General features: G+C 45.2%; 1 protein-coding gene across 2 annotated transcripts in view; it reads right to left on the bottom strand.

Moving 5' to 3' along the window:
- LOC127642977 (netrin receptor DCC-like) overlaps positions 1–22500 on the bottom strand; it is a 278565-nt gene that overhangs the window by 163204 nt on the left and 92861 nt on the right. For both annotated transcript variants that reach the window (XM_052125464.1, XM_052125465.1), the window contains exon 2: positions 20617–20940. In XM_052125464.1, coding sequence (XP_051981424.1) covers positions 20617–20940 — 324 coding nt within the window. The remainder of the gene's footprint in view (positions 1–20616; positions 20941–22500) is intronic.

The following is a 22500-nucleotide window of genomic DNA, read 5'->3' as shown; positions in this document are numbered from 1 at the left end:
TAGCTCAGCGAGTAAAGACGCTGACTACAATACCTGGAGTCGTGAGATCAAATTCAGGGCGTGCTGAGTGACTCCAGACAGGTTTCCTTAGCAACCAAATCCAGCGGTTCAATCTATATCTTCAGAAGTGATATGATAGGTGTGGGTGAGCAACAGATCAATATGTAAGCCCTTTTTTTAATACAAATTCTCCTCCTTACCAGAAGGTGGCGAAATGCACGAAGAATGAGAGTCGCCAAAAACAAAAGAAGAAGAATGTGAAAATTAGTGGATATTTATAGTAAAATAAAATCAAAAGACTTAAATAATGACCTGCTTCTCATCATATAAATTGTATGGATTACATTTATGCTGACTTTATTGAGCTGCGTACACACTGCCAGCGACATCGCGCGCGACGGCGACTCCATCCCATTCATTTTCAATGAGAGCACAGCGACTTCCGGCGACACGAGCTGTCGCGACCGTTGGCGACTAGATGTGGGCGTGTCCAGTGACAAAGTTCAGACAAGTTCAACTTTATTCAAATGAAGAGTGACTAACGGAAGCGACAGCCAATAGGAGAGAAGACGGGAGAGCTCACGTGATCCTTCTCTCTCTCTCTCTCTCATCTCCTGCAGTAACGGAAAGATGGATGAAAGGCTAATTCTTGCTGTTAGCAATTTTCCAGTGCTCTATGATATGGATATGGTATATCCAGCCACAGCTCTTGCACCAGCCGGTGGTACTCGCCGTGCTGACTCCGAGATTTAATGGTTTTGTGGACCCTCCAAAATGTTTGCTTTTAGCGCCAAAAAAAGCGATTCGCTATCAAGAGCAATGGAATGACATCCGTGAATGTCATTTATAAACGTTACTAGGCAACCAGAAGTGGGAACGCCCACTAGCGACTTCCCTGCCAGCCACTGGCGACCTTTAGTGACAAAGTCGCTGGTAGTGTGTACGCAGCTTTAGGGGTTTTTTTGCTTTAAAAGTTCTGGTCACCATTCACTCCCATTGTATGGACCTACAGAGCTGAGATATTCTTCTAAAAATCTTCGTTTGTGTTCAGCAACTGTTCCTTTATGTTCTTATTTAAGAACTGGATAACTACTGCACCGAATCTGTGTTTGTGCTGTTTTGCGTACATGTATAATCTATGCACTCAGCCATATTTTCTAGTCAAGTAAAGTGTAGGTTACGACTCTCAGGAGAACAGATCCTATATTTAAGAGCACCATGCAATCATTTTAAATCTTCACTCACATTACTGAAGCACACAACACACCCATATGCAAATGAACACATGCAGTGATTCTGGGTTTCACAAAGGCGCACTGCATTATACAAACTCACAAGGGAACCCTAATTATTTCTCAGCTTTTTGCCAACAAAACCCGTTGCTTGAGTTCTGCCCCGGCCTCTTATCGCAGTGATTATTGTTAACATCATTCCCTTAACGGCCTCCAATTACACTCGGCAGACACGTTTGCTCGAGGAGGGAAGCCTTGAGCCAAAAACACATGCACAGCCATAAATAAACCCTGATTAGAATGTGATGAGGTTAAAAGAGGGAATATGAGACAGATTGAAGCTAATATACACGACTGTCACTTACAGACCGACGCCACTTCAATCACGAGTCCAATCTGAGATTAACAAGCGAACAAATGAAAGAGAGATGACGAGTGGAGCTCATGTTCAGTATTTTAAGAAGATGGAAATTCATCATCATCATCATCATTAAAGACAGCAATACATCAGTATTCTATAGCGATTAGAGGTCTTCACGAGTCCTCCCGAACCAGAGGACCCGGGACCAGACCCGGGACCCCGTACGGTCAGCAGGGTCAGGGCTGGGTCCCGTTCGTGTACTTTGTCCTGGGTCTGGTCTGACTTTACCAATTGACGATTGGCTCTTTTATTTAGAAGGCGGGACTTATTCCGGCATATTGGTGATTCGCAGATGGCGTCAGCCGAAGTGCATTATTGGCGTCTGCGTGATTTTTGAGATATTGTGGTTGGAGATTGTTCGCTTTGTATATCTAAAATCTATGATCGGACATGTCTCAGAGAGCACAGATGATGGCAAATTAAAGATGCTAACGTCAGCGGCCATGGCACTGAACGAGCAATCGTTGGTATAGTTCAAAAGGGTAAAAAGTGGAAGTTATCGTATTATGCGTGATGGTGCCGAAAGCCGGGAAGGATGAGGGATTCCCGTCGCGGAGTCCTTGACACTGCTGTCCATTCGGGGGAGCGCCGCTGCCGTCCACCTGGCTGCCGTCCGCAAGGCGAGTGGGGACTGGACTCCCCGACCGCCTGGAGCGATGTAGCCGCTGCCAGGGGTGGAGGAGTGCCCTGTCACCCCCCAGAAATGCGGAGGGGTCAACAGAAGACCGCCATCCGCGAGGGGAGGAAGGAAGTGACTCCCCGACCGCCTGGAGCGGTAGGGCAGCTGCCAGGGGCAGAGGAGTGTCCCCAGGAGTCATCATGAATGCGGAGGGGTTCTTTCCGCCGAGGGTCGTGGATCTGACTCCAGTCTGCCTGGGGAGGAGCGGTGGTGCGGTGGTGGTGGAGAGAGAGATCATTTACAGACATGTCCGTCATGTGTGTGTGTGTGTGTGTGTGTGTGTGTGTGTGTGTTTGTCTATTGTTTAAGTTAACCATTAAAATATTATTTATATTGCCAAGCCGGTTCTCGCCTCCTCCTTTCCATTGAACGACGTTATAGGGACCTACTCTATGAAGTCCCTAGAAGTTCATGTCCAAACATTCAAAAGACAAGGTAGCTGCATCTTGTGAACAACATACAAACCAATCGCTGGGTACCGTACGAAAGCAAGGATCTGCCGAACAACTTCCTTGAGGCTTTCATTGCCCGAGTGTCATAATATCCTTTACCTCATAGGTACCTCGGCCAAACAACAACAACATTCATGCCACTGAGTCCGGTTACCCGCCATTTCCACAAGAGTGTCTAACTATCCATCCCCAACCCGGAAGACGAACACAACCTATCGTACCTTACGTCTTCCTTGTAGCCTTTATTTCTCTTTGCCAGGTCATTTTTGGAGCACCACCAACCTTTCGTCAATGGTGGCTCAGCGGTTAAGGCTCTGGGTTACTGATCAGCAGGTTGGGAGTTCAAGCCCCAGCACTGCCAAAATGCCACCGTTGGGACCTTGAGCAAGGCCCTTGACCCTATATGCTCTAAAAAAAAAAGTGTTTCTCTTTATCTATGCATTTTGAAAGGCCTGACGAATTTCTGGTAACTTCTCAACCGCTAGTTGTTGCAACCTGTGCACACGCTACCCATGAAACCTGAGAGTAAATCGACAGCAGACCAACGCATGATCTGAGTCGACATAAGTGTTCCAGAAGAACCGACAGTCCCGTATGGAACCACGCCACCAATTACTAACAACTATATGATCTATATGAGACCAATATTGTCCAGCTGATGGAGGGCGCAATGTCGAAGTCAAAGCTGCACGATGTCTAAAGCTAGTCCTGGATAGGACGGTGTTCGGCACATACTTGTACAAGCCGATCACCATTGTCTGAACGATGGGATAGTGGCCCAAACCTACCACCTAAGCGTGATTCTGCAATGCTCGACTGACCTTGGCATTCATATCACCAGCTAGGATTACTATGTTGATACTACATGCTGACTTCAGGAGTGTAGCAAGGTCCATGTAGAAGGCGTCCATAGCACAGTCATCGCCGCAGTCAGTAGGAGAGTATGTGGAAACAATGAAGAGGTGTCGGAAGGATTGGCACACAGAGTTGGATTTAACAGAGCTGGCAAGACGAATGGCACATAGTCGACTACTGTGTGTGTGTGTGTGTGTGTGTGTGTGTGTGTTGCTCATCCGACTGTTTAAATGAATTCATCTTAGGATAAATCCTCCAGGCTGAGTGAAAACAAGATTAGCCACTAATACTGATACACACACATAAAGACAAAATGTGTGTGTGTGTGTGTGTGTGTGTGTGTGTGTGTGTGTGTGTGTGTGTGTGTGTGTGTGTGTGTGTGTGTGTGTGTGTGTGTGTGAACAGGTGTCGTGTTGAGCTCTGAGTTCAACATCTGGCTCCAAATCACGACACTTGATTAAATGTGCACACATCTGCTTAAACAATGACCTCTGAACACCCGATGACCTGATGTCATCACACTTTGCCTGAGTGAATAAAGTGTGTGTGTGTGTGTGTGTGTGTGTGTGTGTGTGTGTGTGTGTGCATACACACAGAGTTTCAAATAACTTTTGTTATTATATTTTTGTCAGTGGATATTATTGTTTAGTGTATTTTATGATGATAATTTAATAAAATAAAAAAGTGTGTGTGTGTGTGTGTGTGTGTATGTATGTATGTATGTGTGTGTGTGTGTGCGTGTATGTGTGAGTGTGTGTATATATGTATATGTGTGTGTGCGCGTACGTGTATGTGTTTGTGTATGTATCTGTGTGTGTGTATGTGTGTGTTTGTGTATGTGTATGTGTGTTTATATGTATGTGTGTGTGTGTGTGCATGTGTGTGTGTGTATGTGTGTTTGTGTATGTGTGTGTATGTGTGTTTGTGTATGTATCTGTGTGTGTGTGTATGTATGTGTGTGTGTGTGTGTGTGTGTGTGTGTGTGTGTGTGTGTGTGTTCTTTTTTAAATGAGGGATCATAAAAATTGATTTTTTTATTTAGTACTGCCCCGAAGAAGCTATTTGACATAACAAATCCTTCTTCCCAACAGTGGCTAAATATGAGGACTAATACACAACTATTACAAAAGGCAAGATAAGAAGAACAAAGGGGTGCATATTTTGAACAGGATGATTTGTGTAAATAAGAGTAAATGTTAAATATATAATCTCTTATAGGCTATTTGTATACATTCTGAAAGGGGTGTGGAAACTTTCAGAGGGTAATGCAAACGTCTGCACTTAACTCTATAGGCTATATATACATTTTATTTTAGATTGAGTTTTTTCATGATGTAACCACATTTTAGCATTTTAGCCAAGCGTATGACATCATTGCCGTGGTATTGAGTGAGACACTAGAATGAAAGTGTCGTCAAATCAACGTGCAACACTTCCAAATTGCTTCTCTTCTCTGCAAACAGTATCAAAGATAATAGCGAGAATGGACATCAAATGAAAGTAGAAAAACATCAGTGAGCCAGCTGAAACCAGGACATAATTACAATGTTTAGAGAATTGTCGGGACACACCTCTTCAAAACGGGACGTCTGGTCACCTTACTTCAACGCAACGAGAAAACAATCCCTCATGCAACATTTAATGCCATGACCTTATGAATTAAAGACTCGTTACTCCAGATTAAGACCTTTTTCAGACCTGCGGAAACCCTGGACCTCTAACATGAAAAACTGGCAATTTAAAACTAAATATTTTGGCTTGTGACAATATTGTTTCAATTAGTGATCAGTTTAAATATTGTTCCTGTGTCCTTGATATCACTTTATACAAAAACCAGTTCCTTTTTTATTGATCATCCTTTATATTGTGTGAATGTTTGCAAATCACCTTTCCGAATGTGCTTGTTAGCTCTAATGCAGCTAATGCAGCTAATGGCTAATGCAGCTAATGGCTAATGCAGCTAATGGCAAATGCAGCTAATGCAGCTAATGGCTAATGCAGCTAATGCAGCTAATGCACCTAATGGCTAATGCAGCTAATGGCAAATGCAGCTAATGCAGCTAATGGCTAATGCAGCTAATGCAGATAATGGCTAATGCAGCTAATGGCTAATGCAGCTAATGGCTAATGCAGCTAATGCAGCTAATGGCTAATGCAGCTAATGGTTAATGCAGCTAATGGCTAATGCAGCTAATGGCTAATGCAGCTAATGCAGCTAATGGTTAATGCGGCTAATGGCTAATGCAGCTAATGCAGCTAATGGCTAATGCAGCTAATGCAGCTAATGGCTAATGCAGCTAATGCAGCTAATGGTTAATGCGGCTAATGGCTAATGCAGCTAATGCAGCTAATGCAGCTAATGGCTAATGCAGCTAAAGTTACCATTGACTCTGATTGAATTCACGGAGACCAGATATATATATATATATATTCATACATATATGGCTGTACTCAGGGCTGGACTGTTAATCTGGCATACCGGGCATTGTCCCGGTGGGTCGACATACTTTGGAGGTGTACTGGCCATTGGGAGAACCGAGCGGGCACGGGACGAATGGGCCGAGATAAGCTAAAATGAGCCACCCCGTTATGCAGAACGGACCACAAAAAGGACAGAGAACACCCCCCCTGCTCAACTTTTGGGCCAGTTGCTTTGTAAAATCCCGGGCCGATTTCTCTTTCCAGTCCTGCCTGAACTCCGGAATTTACCCTGTGTCAGTCATATCGGTTCTGATTTGTTGTTGCTGTAGTAACCAAAGCAGGACCTGTAAAGGCACAGCCCTCTTCTGGAAAGGGGTGGGAGCAGCAACTCATTAGCATTTAAAGAGACACACACGAACGTGTTTTTGATTCCACCCAAAAAGAGACGTTTATAACATGGTATAATAAATGATCCGTGGGGTATTATGAGCTGAAACTTCAGACACATTCTGGGGACACATGTGACTTGTATGGCATCTTGTAAAAAAGGGGCATAATAGAAAGAAATGAAATGATTCATTCTTGCTTTTTTATTTCTAATAGCATTCAAAGCAGTTCCATATTGTTTAAATGCATTCAAAAACGGTCTAAAAAGCCAATTTATTCACATAAGTGTGATATGTGATATCCAAGTCCCAAAATAACTAGAAATACAGTTGGAGACATCTGTCCGACTGTACACTACAAAATTCACACACATATTTTATATCCAAACTAAATTAAACAGGGTCAATTCTATTAACTCCATATTAAAGGACACCTCTCTAACTTCATCACTTATTCAGTATTTATTTGTTATTGTGCATGCTTTCTGCTCTTTCATATTTTCAAAAGCCAGTTCCTTTATGACATCATCTGCCAGGACGTGACATCATTGTTTGGTGGGATAACAACAGCACAGACATCAGTCAGAATTAACAATGGATTTGATGAATTCTGTGATGTTTTTGTGCGATCCGTTGCTCGGTGTCACTCTGTAACCTTCTGTCGTCTTCCATAAAGACATTCCAACATTGTTCAAATGTAACAGACTTGAAAAGTTACAATGTAACGGAACGAACTGTCCTGAGAGATCCAAGATGTTAACAGGTTTCGTTCTCACCGCATGTCATTTCTTTGTGATATAAATGTGTGGGGTGTTGAGTGTGAGCGTAATGGCGCGCGCAGTGTGTGCCGTGATTACAGAACTTCATAATCTGCTCTCATTAACAGGGTGTTCAAATGCAAATGAGCTGAGAGAGCGTCTAAATCTAATTAACAGAGAGAGGAAAAATGAGCAGAGCTGTAACGGATCTTTTCACATCCTGTTGTCTCAAAATAGAGGAATATCAGCAGAGAGAGAGAGAGAGGGAGAGACAGAGAGAGCGAGTGAAGTAGGGAGAGAGAGAGAGAGAGAGGAGAGACAGAGAGAGCGGGAGAGAGACAGAGAGAGCGAGGGAGAGAGAGAGAGAGAGAGAGAGAGAGGGAGGGAAGGAGGGAGAGAGAGAGAGAGAGGGAGGGAAGGAGGGAGAGAGAGAGAGAGAGAGAGAGAGGGAGGGAAGGAGGGAGAGAGAGAGAGAGAGAGGGAGGGAAGGAGGGAGAGAGAGAGAGAGAGAGAGAGGGAGGGAAGGAGGGAGAGAGAGAGAGAGCGAGAGAGAGAGAGCGAGAAAGAGAGAGAGAGAGAGAGAGAGGAAGGAGGGAGAGAGAGAGAGAGAGCGAGAAGAGAGAGAGAGAGAGAGAGAGAGAGACTATTCAAACTCATATTTTAATAAACTTTTTTCTCCTCCCTTCCTCATTGCTCTGTTTTTTACTTTGTCATTTGTATTTATTTTAATTTGTTTATAATTATCATTATTATTCATTTATTGTATATACTTGTTGTTGTTTTTATGTTTGTAATGTGTTTATTACTCAATGCTTTGGCAACATTGTACACTGTATACAGTCATGCCAATAAAGCTCATTTTAATTGAGAGAGAGAGGGAAGGAGAGAGAGAGAGAGAGCACAGGAGAACGCGGATAAAAATATATTAAACAAGAAAGTCTCAAAAACAAAATAAGTAAGTAAAGATTTCCTCACGCTGCTGCAGAATCCTCCTGCTCTTCTCTCGTGTCATTTCGAGAGACCTCACATGTGTTCACGGCACGTCTAACACACCTACAACATCCCTGAACACCAGTGTGTGTAAATGTCAAACACTGAGTCACTGTTTGCAGCCGCTCAAACACATTCACACTCTCTCGGCAGACTTTGCATTTAAACACTGATTCCATCTTCCATTTAATTAAAGCCAAATGAAAATGCATTCAATGCAACAGAAGATGGAATAGTTCACACAATAGTGACATTTCTGTCATTGACTCACCCTCATGTCATTCCAAACCCGTATGTTCAGTCTCAGTCACCATTCACTTTCACTGTATGGACTTAAGATGTTATGAAAGTGACTAACATCTCCGTTTGTGTTCCACCGAAGAGAGAAAGATTCACCGGTTTAGGACGACATGAGGGTGAGCCAATGATGACAGAATTTCCATTATCAGTTGAACTATTCCGTTGACTACTCCGAATATAGGAATGACACACGAACGGTGTTGGGTAACTCAAAAAAAAAGTAATCCACTACAAATTACTTTTAATTTCCTTTCTTGAACACTTTACAGGCAAGTTCCTTTTCTTGCTGCTCAATAACATCTATTTTTCAGTCACGTTTAATGGCGTACGACCTTCAGATGTCACGGAAACGCAAAAGAGACGTACATATTCACGTTTAGAATATTTGACAAATGTGTAACCCGGGGGGTCCGGGTCGCTCGGCGAGTACAGACGCCGACTATCACACCTGGAGTCGTGAGGTTGAATCCAGGGCGTGCTGAGTGACTCCAGCCAGGTCTCCTTAGCAACCAAATTGGCCCGGTTGCTAGGGAGGGTAGAGTCACATGGGGTAACCTCCTTTATGCCAACAATTATGCCAATACTTTACCGCCAAGCTTTCAAATGCCACTCGGTCGACACAAAAGGGCAAGAAGCTCCGTCACACTCGCAGACTAATTATGATGATCTTAGCTAATGCTAAGATGACCCACAATGCTTTGCTCTGCAACCTGCCCACCTACTTACCTGCCCCGTCATCTCTCAAGAGGCATTTTTTTAGTGAGGCTACACGAGGCCATCGGACGCCTTCCTGCTAATCAGACAGCTATTTTTGTTGTCATTGGTGTGCTAATTGGCCGTGCACGGGGGTCGTAATCCGTCAGTCAGCGCTCACGCCCGCGGCTCATTAACAAGCCGACCAGGCAGAGCAGAGAGATGCCAGCCGCCGCTGTGTGCAAACTAATTGAACAGGAAGCCAGAATCCCCACCGAACGCAATCAAAGAATGGATTTGGCTGATTCAAATGGACGTTAGCAAGGGTGGGCTGATGGAGCTGGTGCAATGGAGACAAATGCGGGTAGTTAGCGGGAGTCTGGTTCAACTGAACTGGATTAAACTGGTAATGCTGACAGGATGAGACTGATTGCCTGTTGTTGTGTTAACCCCTCGTTAATAGACTAAATAGTAAACCGTGTCAGAATGAACAAATGGTGAATGGTCTGCACTTATAAAGCGCTTTACACTGCGTCTCATTCACCCATTCACACACTAATGACGGCAGAGCTGCCATGCAAGGTGCTAGCCCGCCATTGGGAGCAACTTGGGGTTCAGTGTCTTGCCCAAGGACACTTCGGCATGTGGAGTCATGTGGGCCGGGAATCGAACCGCCAACCCTGCGATTAGTGGCCGACCCGCTGTACAACCTGAAACACAGCCGCCCTGAATGCTGGTTATTTCATCAACAAATATGGGTTTCCCGCTAACCGTAAAGATATAGAGTTTCGTTCTGATCGAAACATGAGTTTGTCTAAAAGAGGTCAACATTCAGTGACTCATAGTTTCCGTTCGGCATGATTCCAGATAATTGCACGCAATAATAACATCTCTTCAACTAGAGCAGGAACGCGAGCATTCGCAATGCAATTAGCCTGATTGCAGGCTACGACATGACGAATACGAGGTCATTTGTAGCTCCATTGAGCGTGATGTAAACATTTTGTCCTTTGCATTGAAAAACAATCGTGCAGCACAAACAGGAGCGCCGGCCCACGCTAACAACGCATGAGACGTGAGGACGAAATAGGTCAAAGCAAGGAAACACACTTCACGCAGAGCTTCAATAACAGCTTTACTGTATGATAACAAGAGCAGCACACGCTTCTAACGTGCATCAGGCTTTTATATGTCAGAACACAACAACTGTGCATGTCTCTGTGCATTTGTACAAAAGTCAACTGAGAAGACACGTCCTGCTAAATCTCTTTTTTTAAATAATAGGATCAAATGTGTTGCCCCGGCTTGGGTCGCTCAGCAAGACGCTGACCATCACCGCTGGAGTCACGGGTTTGAATCCAGGGTGTGCTGAGTGACTCCAGTTAGGTCTCCTTAGCAACCAAATTAGCACGATTGCTAGGGAGGGTAGAGTCACCTCGTGCTCGCTATAATGTGGTTTGTTCTTGGTGGGGTGCGTGGTGAGTTGGGCGTGGATCGGGGCTGGACTAGTAATACCGGACATTTTCCCGGTGGGCCGACGCACTTTGGGGCCGATCAGAGGCGGACTGGCCATCAGGAGAACCGAGCGGGCCGGTGGGTCGGCCATGAAACGGACTGAATGGGTCGTGATAAGCTAAAATGAGCCAGTTGCTATGTAAAATCGCCGACCGCAAGGGGAGAAGGGGCTCCTAACAGACCGCCTGGAGCGGTCATGGCCACCGCCAGGGGCGGAGGAGTCCCCTACCAGCCGCTGAAACACGGAGGGGTCTGAGACCGCCGACCGCGAGCGGGGAGGTGCTCACTGCCGACCGCCTGGAGTCAAACCGCTGCCAGGGGTCGGGGGATTGTTCCCCGAGAACGCGGCGAGGCGTTCCGTCCACCAGGGGCTGGGTGTTAAATGTAATGACTACATTTAAAGAAAGCTAAATATTGCGCTTAAGCTAACTGTGTTACTATTTAAGAGTACACTAGCACATAGATGAACTAAACTGAGATTGAAGTATGTGATGAAATCATTTAATGACCGAAATAAACACCAACACTCATTTCATTGAATTCTCTTTATCACATTTGGACAATAATTTACAAAGTCCTTCCTAACACTCTCAAAGCAATAATGCAAACACACACACACAGACGGAGGGGCTGTGAAGACTGTATAATAAGGTGGAAGTGGCTCGCTGCTCTGCAGGTCAACATCCTTTGAAGGAGACATCAAAGCTGAGATCTAATCTAACAAAAGAAACTCAGAGTTTCAGTCTGAGCCACATCTCCAACCAGACAGCAAAACAAAACCATGAGGGAAACTGTCTGCACAGTCAGAGAGAAAGAGAGAGAGAGAGAGAGAGAGAGAGACAGTAAAAGAGAAAGATCTCATGCTGTAATTACTTGCGGTCCGTCTGCCGTGGCGGTTGTGAGATGAAAGCTCCTCCACGAGCTCCTCCATCATCGCGCTCTCATCCTCACAGCGCTGAAATATTCATGTGCGGATGAATGATGATGGAGGAGGACTCGCACTCTCTGTCTGTCTGCCTGTCTGTGCTGTATCACCTTCAAAGACTCCACAGAGAGTGAGACAGCTCGACCTGTCGCCCTGTTTCCTGTCCTGTGTTTGTGCATTTGTCTGCTGAAAATCTGATATAACAAAATGATTTTATATCGGCGTAATAATCGATATTTTAAAAAAAAATATCGTATGGATTACTTTTCTGCTGTATTTATGTGCTTTTTTGAGCTTCAAATTATTGGTCACCATTAACACCTGTCACATGTCTTCTGAAGACATGGATTAAACCACTGGAGTCGTATGGATTACTTTTCTGCTGTATTTATGTGCTTTTTGAGCTTCAAATTATTGGTCACCATTAACACCTATCATATGTCTTCTGAAGACATGGATTAAACCACTGGAGTCATATGGATTACTTTTCTGCTGTATTTATGTGCTTTTTGGAGCTTCAAATTATTGGTCACCATTAACACCCATCACATGTCTTCTGAAGACATGGATTAAACCACTGGAGTCGTATGGATTACTTTTCTGCTGTATTTATGTGCTTTTTGGAGCTTCAAATTATTGGTCAGCATTAACACCTATCACATGTCTTCTGAAGACATGGATTAAACCGCAGGAGTCGTATGGATTACTTTTCTGCTGTATTTATGTGCTTTTTGAGCTTCAAATTATTGGTCACCATTAACACCTATTACATGTCTTCTGAAGACATGGATTAAACCACTGAAGTCGTATGGATTACTTTTCTGCTGTATTTATGTGCTTTTTGAGCTTCAAATTATTGGTCACCATTAACACATATCACATGTCATCTGAAGACATGGATTAAACCACTGGAGTCGTATGATTTACTTTTCTGCTGTATTTATGTGCTTTTTGGAGCTTCAAATTATTGGTCACCATTAACACCTATCATGTGTCTTCTGAAGACAAGGATTAAACCACTGGAGTCGTATGATTTACTTTTCTGCTGTATTTATGTGCTTTTTGGAGCTTCAAATTATTGGTCACCATTAACACATATCACATGTCTTCTGAAGACATGGATTAAACCACTGGAGTCATATGGATTACTTTTCTGCTGTATTTATGTGCTTTTTGGAGCTTCAAATTATTGGTCACCATTAACACCTATTACATGTCTTCTGAAGACATGGATTAAACCACTGGAGTCGTATGATTTACTTTTCTGCTCTATTTATGTGCTTTTTGGAGCTTCAAATTATTGGTCACCATTAACACCTGTCACATGTCTTCTGAAGACATGGATTAAACCACTGGAGTCATATGGATTACTTTTCTGCTGTATTTATGTGCTTTTTGGAGCTTCAAATTATTGGTCACCATTACCACCTATTACATGTCTTCTGAAGACATGGATTAAACCACTTGAGTCGTATGATTTACTTTTCTGCTGTATTTATGTGCTTTTTGGAGCTTCAAATTATTGGTCAGCATTAACACCTATTACATGTCTTCTGAAGACATGGATTAAACCACTGGAGTCGTATGGATTACTTTTCTGCTGTATTTATGTGCTTTTTAGAGCTTCAAATTATTTGTCACCATTAACACCTATCACATGTCTTCTGAAGACATGGATTAAACCACTGGAGTCGTATGGATTACTTTTCTGCTGTATTTATGTGCTTTTTAGAGCTTCAAATTATTGGTCACCATTAACACCTATTACATGTCTTCTGAAGACATGGATTAAACCACTTGAGTCGTATGATTTACTTTTATGCTGTATTTATGTGCTTTTTAGAGCTTCAAATTATTTGTCACCATTAACACCTATCACATGTCTTCTGAAGACATGGATTAAACCGCTGGAGTCGTATGATTTACTTTTATGCTGTATTTATGTGCTTTTTAGGGCTTCAAATTATTGGTCACCATTAACACCTATTACATGTCTTCTGAAGACATGGATTAAACCACTTGAGTCGTATGATTTACTTTTCTGCTGTATTTATGTGCTTTTTGGAGCTTCAAATTATTGGTCAGCAATAACACCTATCACGTGTCTTCTGAAGACATGGATTAAACCACTGGAGTCGTATGGATTACTTTTCTGCTGTATTTATGTGCTTTTTTGAGCTTGGTCACCATTAACTTGCATTGTATGGACCTACAGAGCTTAAGATATTCTTCTAAAAATCTTCTTTTATGTTTAGCAGAAGAAAGAAAGTCCCACATTTGGGATGGCACTGACTCATGACGCTCATTAGCCGAATAAAATACAACACGCCACATCATCTATCCCAGTCAATTATCATGAATCACACAATAATGAGAGCTGAGAGAAGTTGCGAATGCTAAAGGAACATCGCAGCACATGAGTGATGTCACTGAATTTCTGAACTCGCTTGTATTCATTAAACATGTTAACATTGTATTGAATGACAATTTCATTTCCTTTTACAGATTTAGCGCTCATGGTTGCGCTGGCCGACGACTTGTGGCCTATGATGGAAACTGGATTACATGTGAGTGGAGGTAGAATGCAGCGTGAAATCTAATTTACACATCCGCTGTGTGTGTTAAAGTAATAAGGAGAAAGCACGCTGGTTTCTCCGGGTGTTTCGTGATAAATGAGGTGCTGTTTTCTCTCCTGTGTGGATTAGTGAGGCGCCTTCATGGTCAAAAACGAATCGTGCCTTTATCCCCACACAAACCCATATGACTTTCTTTCTTCAGTCAGTCCCATCAGGAGTTTCATGTTCAAATGCATTTAAGAAACTGTATTATTTATTACTGAAATTGATTTATGACCCTGGTTTATTCCAGGGTTTTTGCAGAAAGCAGTGCTCATGTAAACAAGGACACCGGTTTCCTTACACCCGTTAAGGGTTTAAGAGAAATCGGATTAACATATCCAGGTTTCTCCTGGAGGACTTGTTTTACGTGGTCATCTAAACACATAAGTGACGTTGGTCCTGGTTTTTAAGGAATGTGCATGTGCGTGAACGGACCGGGCAACAAACGTCATAGGATAGAGCCCAAAAACATGTCAACACAGTGGAAAGAATCATGCATGTGGGGAAAAGCACATATTACACACATTTATACACACCGGTGTAAAATAACGACTGTCAGGTTTGTATATGCACTTGTTTGTACATTGGGGGAATCCCTGATTTTGACATAAGAGGAACACCCCACTATTGCAGCGCAATTGCACTGCAGGTCGCGATAGAAAGTTAAGAAAAACAAACAGTAACATCTCTGTAGTACCTGTAAGACTAAAGGGTTTAAGACCAAAGTTGTTGAGCAGGGGGTGGGGGGGTATGGTGTAGGTGGGGGGGGGGTGTGTTTGCAGTCCATTTCGGCATATCGCGCCGCCGCTTTGTGGTCCATTCTGCACAATGCGGCCCTTTTTAACAACAACAATTTACATTTATATAGTGCTTTTCTAGGCACTCAAAGCGCTTTATATAGTGTAGTGGGATTCTCCTCAACCGCCACCAGTGTGCAGAATCCTCCTGGATGATTTGACGGCAGCCATAGTGTGCCAGAACACCCACCACACACCAGCTATTGGTGGAGAGGAGATGGTAGAGTGATGTAGCCAATTCAGGGATGGAGATTATTAGGAGGCCATGATAGATAGGGGCTAATGGGGGGAATTTGGCTAGGACACCGGGGTTAAACCCCTAATTTTTACAAGAAGTGCCCTAGGGATTTTTTAATGACCACAGAGAATCAGGACCTCGGTTTAACGTTCCATCCAAAAGACGGTGCTTTTTTTTTTTACAGTATAGTGTCCCCGTCACTATACTGGGGCCTTAGGACCCACACAGACCGTAGGGTGAGCACCCCCTGCTGGCCTCCCTAATACCACTTCCAACCAACCTTGGTTTTCCCCAGGAGGTCTCCCATCCAGGTACTGGCCAGGCTCAACCCTGCTTAGCTTTAGTGGGCAACCAGGCAATAGCTGCAGGGTGATATGGCTTTTCGCAGCCGACCCACCAGCCCGCTCGGTTCCCCGGCGGCCAGTCCACCCCTGGTCGGCCCCAAAGTGCGTCGGTTTACCTGGAAAATGCCTGGTATGCCAGATTGACTGTCCAGCCCTGCCTGTTCATGCATGGTGAAATGCATCTGGTGTCCATGTAAACTTGGTCGCTCTTTCTTGATTATTGCGGCCTGAAAATGACTGCATTGGTGGCGGCCCAAACATGTTTGGGGGGGCGTTTTTGGTGCCGTTTCGCAGTAAAAACTCACAAAATAATCACAGTAAACTTGTGTCATTTGTGTCAATAGCTATATAAGAGTGATACTTGTAATATTTCAGTGCATAACTCGATATGCAGATAAATATATAACAAAAATACCCAACATTTAACAGGACTTTATTGGGGCGGCTGTGGCTCAATTGGGGCGGCTGTGGCTCAGGTGGTAGAGTGGGTCGGCCACTAATCGCAGGGTTGGCGGTTCGATTCCTGGCCCACATGACTCCACATGCCGAAGTGTCCTTGGGCAAGACACTGAACCCCAAGTTGCTCCCAATGGTGGGCTAGCACCTTGCATAGCATCTCTACTGAATGGGTGAATGAGTCAAAGTGTAAAGCACTTTGAAAACCGCTAAGGACTTAAGCACCAAACGTGGTGGGACGGCTCTTTCTGAGGACAGAAAGACTCAGCAATGTCTTTCAGTTGGGACGAGCATCTGGCTTTCTGACCGAATACCCTTTTACCACAGAGACTGAAGCTTACAGGCGTGTTTTATCATCTCAAAGTAATTTAATGAGTCAAGGGTTGTTGTTGTTGTTTTTTTGTGTGGCTGGTGCTTCTCAACAGCTCTGGTTAAATGTTGGTTTGTGCTCTTCAGATGAACACAGTAAAGGTTATAGATGTCACTCAGCTCTAATGACCCATAATGCACTCTGTCTGCCCTTACAGTACAACACAAACACACACGCCGTGAGTCATATGAGAGTTTGGGGCTATGGATATGTGTGTTTTTAAACTGACCTTCACTTCATAAATCATATTTCCTGCGGCTGCGGACGACTCGACTTTGTGTCTGTGTATCATTGAAGTGACACTCCGAATAAGAGATATGATTTTCCCAATGCTCAGAATTGATCTACACTTCCAAAAAGATGTCCAATGAACACAGATCAAAAGACAAAGAGGTTGGAAAGCTTCCATTGCAAAATATATAAAATACGACCGTGAGCCTGGAGTGGGAGAACCGCTGCCAGGGGCGAGGGAGACCCGCCGAGAATGCGGCGGGGCGTCCGCCAGGGGCTGGAGGACCGCCTCCGATCTGCCCGGGGAGGCGTGGCTATCGTCCGTTAGAGGGTGGAGGATTGGCCGAGAACCAAGCTACGGCTTATCAGAGAACCGGCTAGACAATATAAATAATAGTTTTAATATAAAACTGAACAAAAAGACACAAACACACACATGACGGTCAGCTGCCCTTGAACTTTCTCTCTCTGTCTCACCACCAATTGCAGTCGGCCTTTATCCCTCTCAGAGGCTTAATTAGCCTGATAAGGGGCCGGGTGAACAGAATCACCACCCGGCTCCGCCCTCCGCCCTGTCATATATATATATACAACAGCAAAGGACCTTGTGAAGATGCTGGAGGAAAAAGGAAGACGAGTATCTAGATCCACAGCAAAACGAGTCCCAAGGGGTCAGAGGACTCGCTGATGTCCATTCAGGGAGGAGCAAGTCTTCCGTCCCCTAGGAGTCAAAGGACTCGCTGCTGTCCCTCCGGGGAGGAGCGAGTTTTCCGTCCCCTAGGGGTCAGAGGACTCGCTGCTGTCCGTCCAGGGAAGAGCGAGTCTTCCGGACTTTGTGAAGATGCTGGAGGAAAAAGGAAGACGAGTATCTAGATCCACAGCAAAACGAGTCCCAAGGGGTCAGAGGACTCGCTGATGTCTGTTCGGGGAGGAGCAAGTCTTCCGTCCCCTAGGAGTCAGAGGACTCGCTGCTGTCCGTCCGGGGAGGAGCAAGTTTTCTGTCCCCTAGGGGTCAGAGGACTCGCTAATGTCCGTTCGGGGAGGAGCAAGTCTTCCGTCCCCTAGGGGTCAGAGGACTCGCTGCTGTCCGTCTCGGGAGGAGCAAGTCTTCCGTCCCCTAGGGGTCAGAGGACTCGCAGATGTCCGCCCGGGGAAGAGCGAGTCTTCCGGACTTTTTGACAATATCGACATAACCTGAAAGGCTGCTCAGCAAGGAAGAAGTCACTACAGTTTGCAAGAGCACATGGGGACAAAGATCTTACTTTTTGGAGAAGTGTCCTCTGGTCTGATGAAACAAATATTGAACTGTTTGACCATAATGATCATCGTTATGTTTGGAGGAAAAAGGGTGAAGCTGAAGAACACCATCCCAACCATGAAGCATGTTGTGCGGGTGCTTTGCTGCAGGAGGGACCAAGCTGAGTTTAAATGTATTTGGCTAAGGTTTATGTAAACTTCTGACTTCAACATTATTGTAAAGAGCTACCAAATGGTCTAGTGAATGCATTTAATGTTTTCCAAACATCCCCAAAATTACTGAAAGAATCGTAAATGCATTTGTTAAGGAAGCATACTGGTTAAAATCCTCAAACAATAGTCGGTGCGAGAGACAACGAGATAGCGATAGTCTCCCACTCATACATCTCTCACACACACACACAATGGGTCCTGCTCATTTTCCCCTCACAGAACGAAACGGGTCATTTACCCGAGCATTATCTGCAGCCCGCAGAGCATTTACATGCCAGCCACAAGAGCGTTAAGCATGAACGAGTGAAACTGGACGAGAGGAGAATTGAGAACGGCCCGTCAGTTACAGTTCCGACGTTCTCGCATGTAAATTAACTTTTATTTTTTCTCTCTCTTGTATATCTGCAGACAGAAACTGCCGCTCATCACCAGCCTCTCAAAACTCATTCAGCGTTTCGAAGGGATGATTTCAAAGCCAAAGCGCTAGACTGGTGTCTGTCTCACACCCAGCAGTGATGCCACACTCCAAATCACCCGATTAAAGACCTGCCGCCTGACAAACACTGCCAACTGGCCCGTATTTTAAAGCGGCGACTGAAAGTGACTTTGAGTTAATGACCTGAGAAAACCGCATGCGCAGCCTGCCGAGAGGCCAAACTGGCAATCTGGGGTCAAGTGAAACACATCTCTCTCCATACGTACTCTCTCTCCCACGAGTCAAGACGGGGTTTGTGGGCCACAGCGGACCTGAATGAAAGCACCTTTAGTGTGAGTCCAGATCACAGCGGGGTGGACACCGACATGAGTGTCTGAACGCGGCAGACATACACAACCTTCTGCAGGTCTGAGCGAGGAGAAAGCCGCTGTAATCTCATACTGAGGGTCAAAGGTTAGAAGGGTGATGGGGTCGTCCGCCGCATCTATTTTGTTATTAATGTGAATCAGGATGAGCTGCATAAGGTTAATGGTATGATAATGAACCTGCATGTGAATATCTAATATAATCAAATGATCTTCCCCACCGAGTGTGTGTGTGTGTGTGTGTGTGTGTGTGTGTGTGTGTGTGTGTGTGTGTGTGTGTCCAGGTTAAGAGCTCATTAGCTTATGAACAAAATGAAAGTAAATTAGAATCATAGGACATCACAAATGTGTGTGTCCATCGACAAATGTCAAGTGATTAAAAGTGTTAAGAATAATTGGCACGTATCCTGCAAACATGTTTTAGACTTGCGGCTCCAGCGAAAATTACTTTTCAAAGTCAATGTCTGTACAGACACAAGTCCCCTACAGCTGGGAATGTTGTGATATGGGGCAGGTTGTCACAATGGGAACCTGCCTTCATATACTGTAGCATGAGTCCTCGTCGCTGCCGGTCCCCTTGAGCCGGAGACACTGCTGCCATCTGCCTGGAAGGGGAGTAGCTGTTCTGTCTCTCAGGGTCAGAGGACTCGCTGCTGTCCTTCCGGGGAGGAGCGAGTCTTCCGTCCCCTAGGGGTCAGAGGACTCGCTGCTGTCCGTCCGGGCGAGGAGCGAGTCTTCCGTCCACATAGGGGTCAGAGGAATCGCTGCTGTCCGTCCGGGGAGGAGCGAGTCTTCTGTCCCCTAGGGGTCAGAGGACTCGTTGCTGTCCGTCCGGGGAGGAGCGAGTCTTCCGTCCCCTAGGGGTCAGAGGACTCGCTGCTGTCTGTCCGGGGAGGGGCGAGTCTTCTGTGATTTGCTGCTGACCATACAGGGAATAGTGGCTGTCGTCTGCCAGAGGGGGCAGGACTGGCTGAGGACCAGGCGACGGCGTGTCCGGGAACCAGCAAGCAAGTTTTTTTCTTCGTCTCTCTGTCTCCCTCCCATTTGCCCTTTCCCTCTCGCTACCCTCTCCTCTTCCCAGGTTCCGAGGAGGCGGGGTGTACCATCGGCTGGAGGAATGCCCAGAAGGGCTGCGTCCCCCCTCCAGAGAAGGGGGTTGGGGGGGTCACATTCCCCAAAGGTTCTTGGTTACGGGCCCACTGGCTTGCATTTTTACATTTCAAAGGAGGAGCAAAAACTGCAAATTATTGTTTGTGTTTGTGGAATTTTCCCGCCTGTATGCTTTTAGCAGATTCGGAGACAGTGGCTGGAGTTTAATCAGATTGTTTAACACAGGCACTTTTCGGAGGCATCTTGACATGTAGAGCACTAGTATGTGGGCTGGTTATGTAGTAATGTTGTCAGTTAGATCATTGCTGGTTCTCAAGTCAGTGCAAAAGCGGGCCGGTATTGAGACCACTTCATAGTTTACACTGTTTATAGAGTATGAGAAGGAAACAATATGCTTGCCACCAACCAATTAGAAAGGAGATTCCCTATATGCATTTAGCAGACTAATCCAATTTATAACACACTTATGCAACACATTTTATTAGTGTGTGCTCGCCGTTGCTAGCACCATGTTGTGCCAGTCAAGCTAGAGTTTGTTTAACTGTGCTCCTTACCAGACACGGTGACTTTGGCCGTTCGACTGACGATCGCACCGATCCCCTCCAACGTGGCGAGACACTGGTACGCTCCCTCGTCCGGCCGATGGTGTCTCGAGTGGACGACATTCTGCACGAGTAACGATCCGTTTGAGAGCTGCTGTCTACGCTCGTCCACCACCGCGCTCAAGAGAACGCCGTCCTTCTTCCACGCGATGACGGGAATGGCCTGATCTGATCGCACCTCACAGTCCAGCTGCAGGACGCCACCACGAACTGTCACCACATCCTCGGGCTCCAACACGAAACGCAACTCCACAAAACCTTGCAGTGGATCAGCGCCTGCAGACGAGAGAGAGAGAATTTAAGACAGACGTTCATCATTTCTTTTATACAGTTTTCATCCAAAGGAACATGTTCAGGATAAACATTTGATCAGTGTGGTGGTGGAGGACGAATCTCAGTTGGCTACGCTTCTGAGACCATCAGTCCTAACATCTTATCATGTGGCTCGTTGAGCGCGTTACCATGGAGACGTAGCGCATGTGGAGGCTTCGTGCTATTCTCCGCAGCATCCGCGCACAACTCACCACGCGCCCCAACGAGAGCAAGAACCACATTATAGCGACCACGAGGAGGTTACCCCATGTGACTCTACCCTACATAGCAACCGGGCCAATTTGGTTGCTAAGGAGACCTGGCTGGGGTCACTCAGCACGCCCTGGATTCTATCTCACGTCTCCAGGTATAGCAGTCAGCATCTTTACTCGCTGAGATACCCAAACCCCCCCCCCGAGATTTGATTTTAAGAGTTTAAAGGAATATTCCGTGTTCAATACAAGTTAAGCTCAATCGACAGCATTAGTGGTATAATGTTGATTACCACAAAAATTAAGATCGACTCGTACCTCCTTTTCTTCAAAAATGGAGGTTACAATGAGGCACTTGGGAAGTCAATGGGGCCAATTTTTGTAATGTAATATAATTGTATTTTTCCAAAGCATCTTGAAAACACTTTTTACAAAGTATGACGCAACGGTCAAACAATTCCATCAAGCACATGTTTGCATAGACCAACAAACCGCAAGTACATCAAGCATGAATGGAAATACGTCACAATACTAAAGTCGGTGGCAAACATTGTGTTACGTTGACTTGCCAACAACTGCACAAGTTGAGCCTGAAAATTATTTTGACTCCAAAAAGCACTTCAATTGTGGCTGTTCTCTGAATCGCTCTTTTCAGTAGTTTTTACATTGAGTATCAAGACACAATGGATTTGTGAACAGATCTGTTCAGTCCGCAGTCGCTTTTGCGAGCACGTCCACATTAGTTGTCATAGTAATGTGAGTGTGAGTGTGAGTGTTTAGCAAAGGTTTCACATGAGGGCAGTATCCAAATATTAACATTTGTCACTGATAATGGCGTGAAAAATGATAGAGTCCCGTTTTAGCCGGGACGTCCCGTATTTTTGGGACTCTATCGTGCTCCGTAATCACGAGCAGTGAGAGTCTTGAAGGGGACCCCCGTCCTGTATTAAAGCACTAAAAATGCTCAAGCGTCCCGTATTCGCGATAGATCGCATTGTGGTGTCTCGTAGTCGGTGTGTGTTACTGCACCTTATTGGGGCCGATTCAGGTGGCGGATTAGCTATAGGGAAAACCGGGCATGCCAGTCGCGATACACACACACACACACACACACACACACACACACACACACACACACACACTTACACACTCTCGTACACTCACTCACACAAACACACACACTTACACACTCTCGTACACTCACTCACACAGACACACACACACTTACACACTCTCATACACTCACTCACACACACACTCGCACACTCACACACACTCGCACACTCACTCACACATACACACACACACTCGC

This window comes from Xyrauchen texanus, chromosome 4, assembly GCF_025860055.1.
Source record: "Xyrauchen texanus isolate HMW12.3.18 chromosome 4, RBS_HiC_50CHRs, whole genome shotgun sequence".
NCBI classification, from domain to species: domain Eukaryota; kingdom Metazoa; phylum Chordata; class Actinopteri; order Cypriniformes; family Catostomidae; genus Xyrauchen; species Xyrauchen texanus.
The sequence above is the reverse complement of the archived record's forward strand: the minus strand, read 5'-3'. Positions and strand labels throughout refer to the sequence as shown.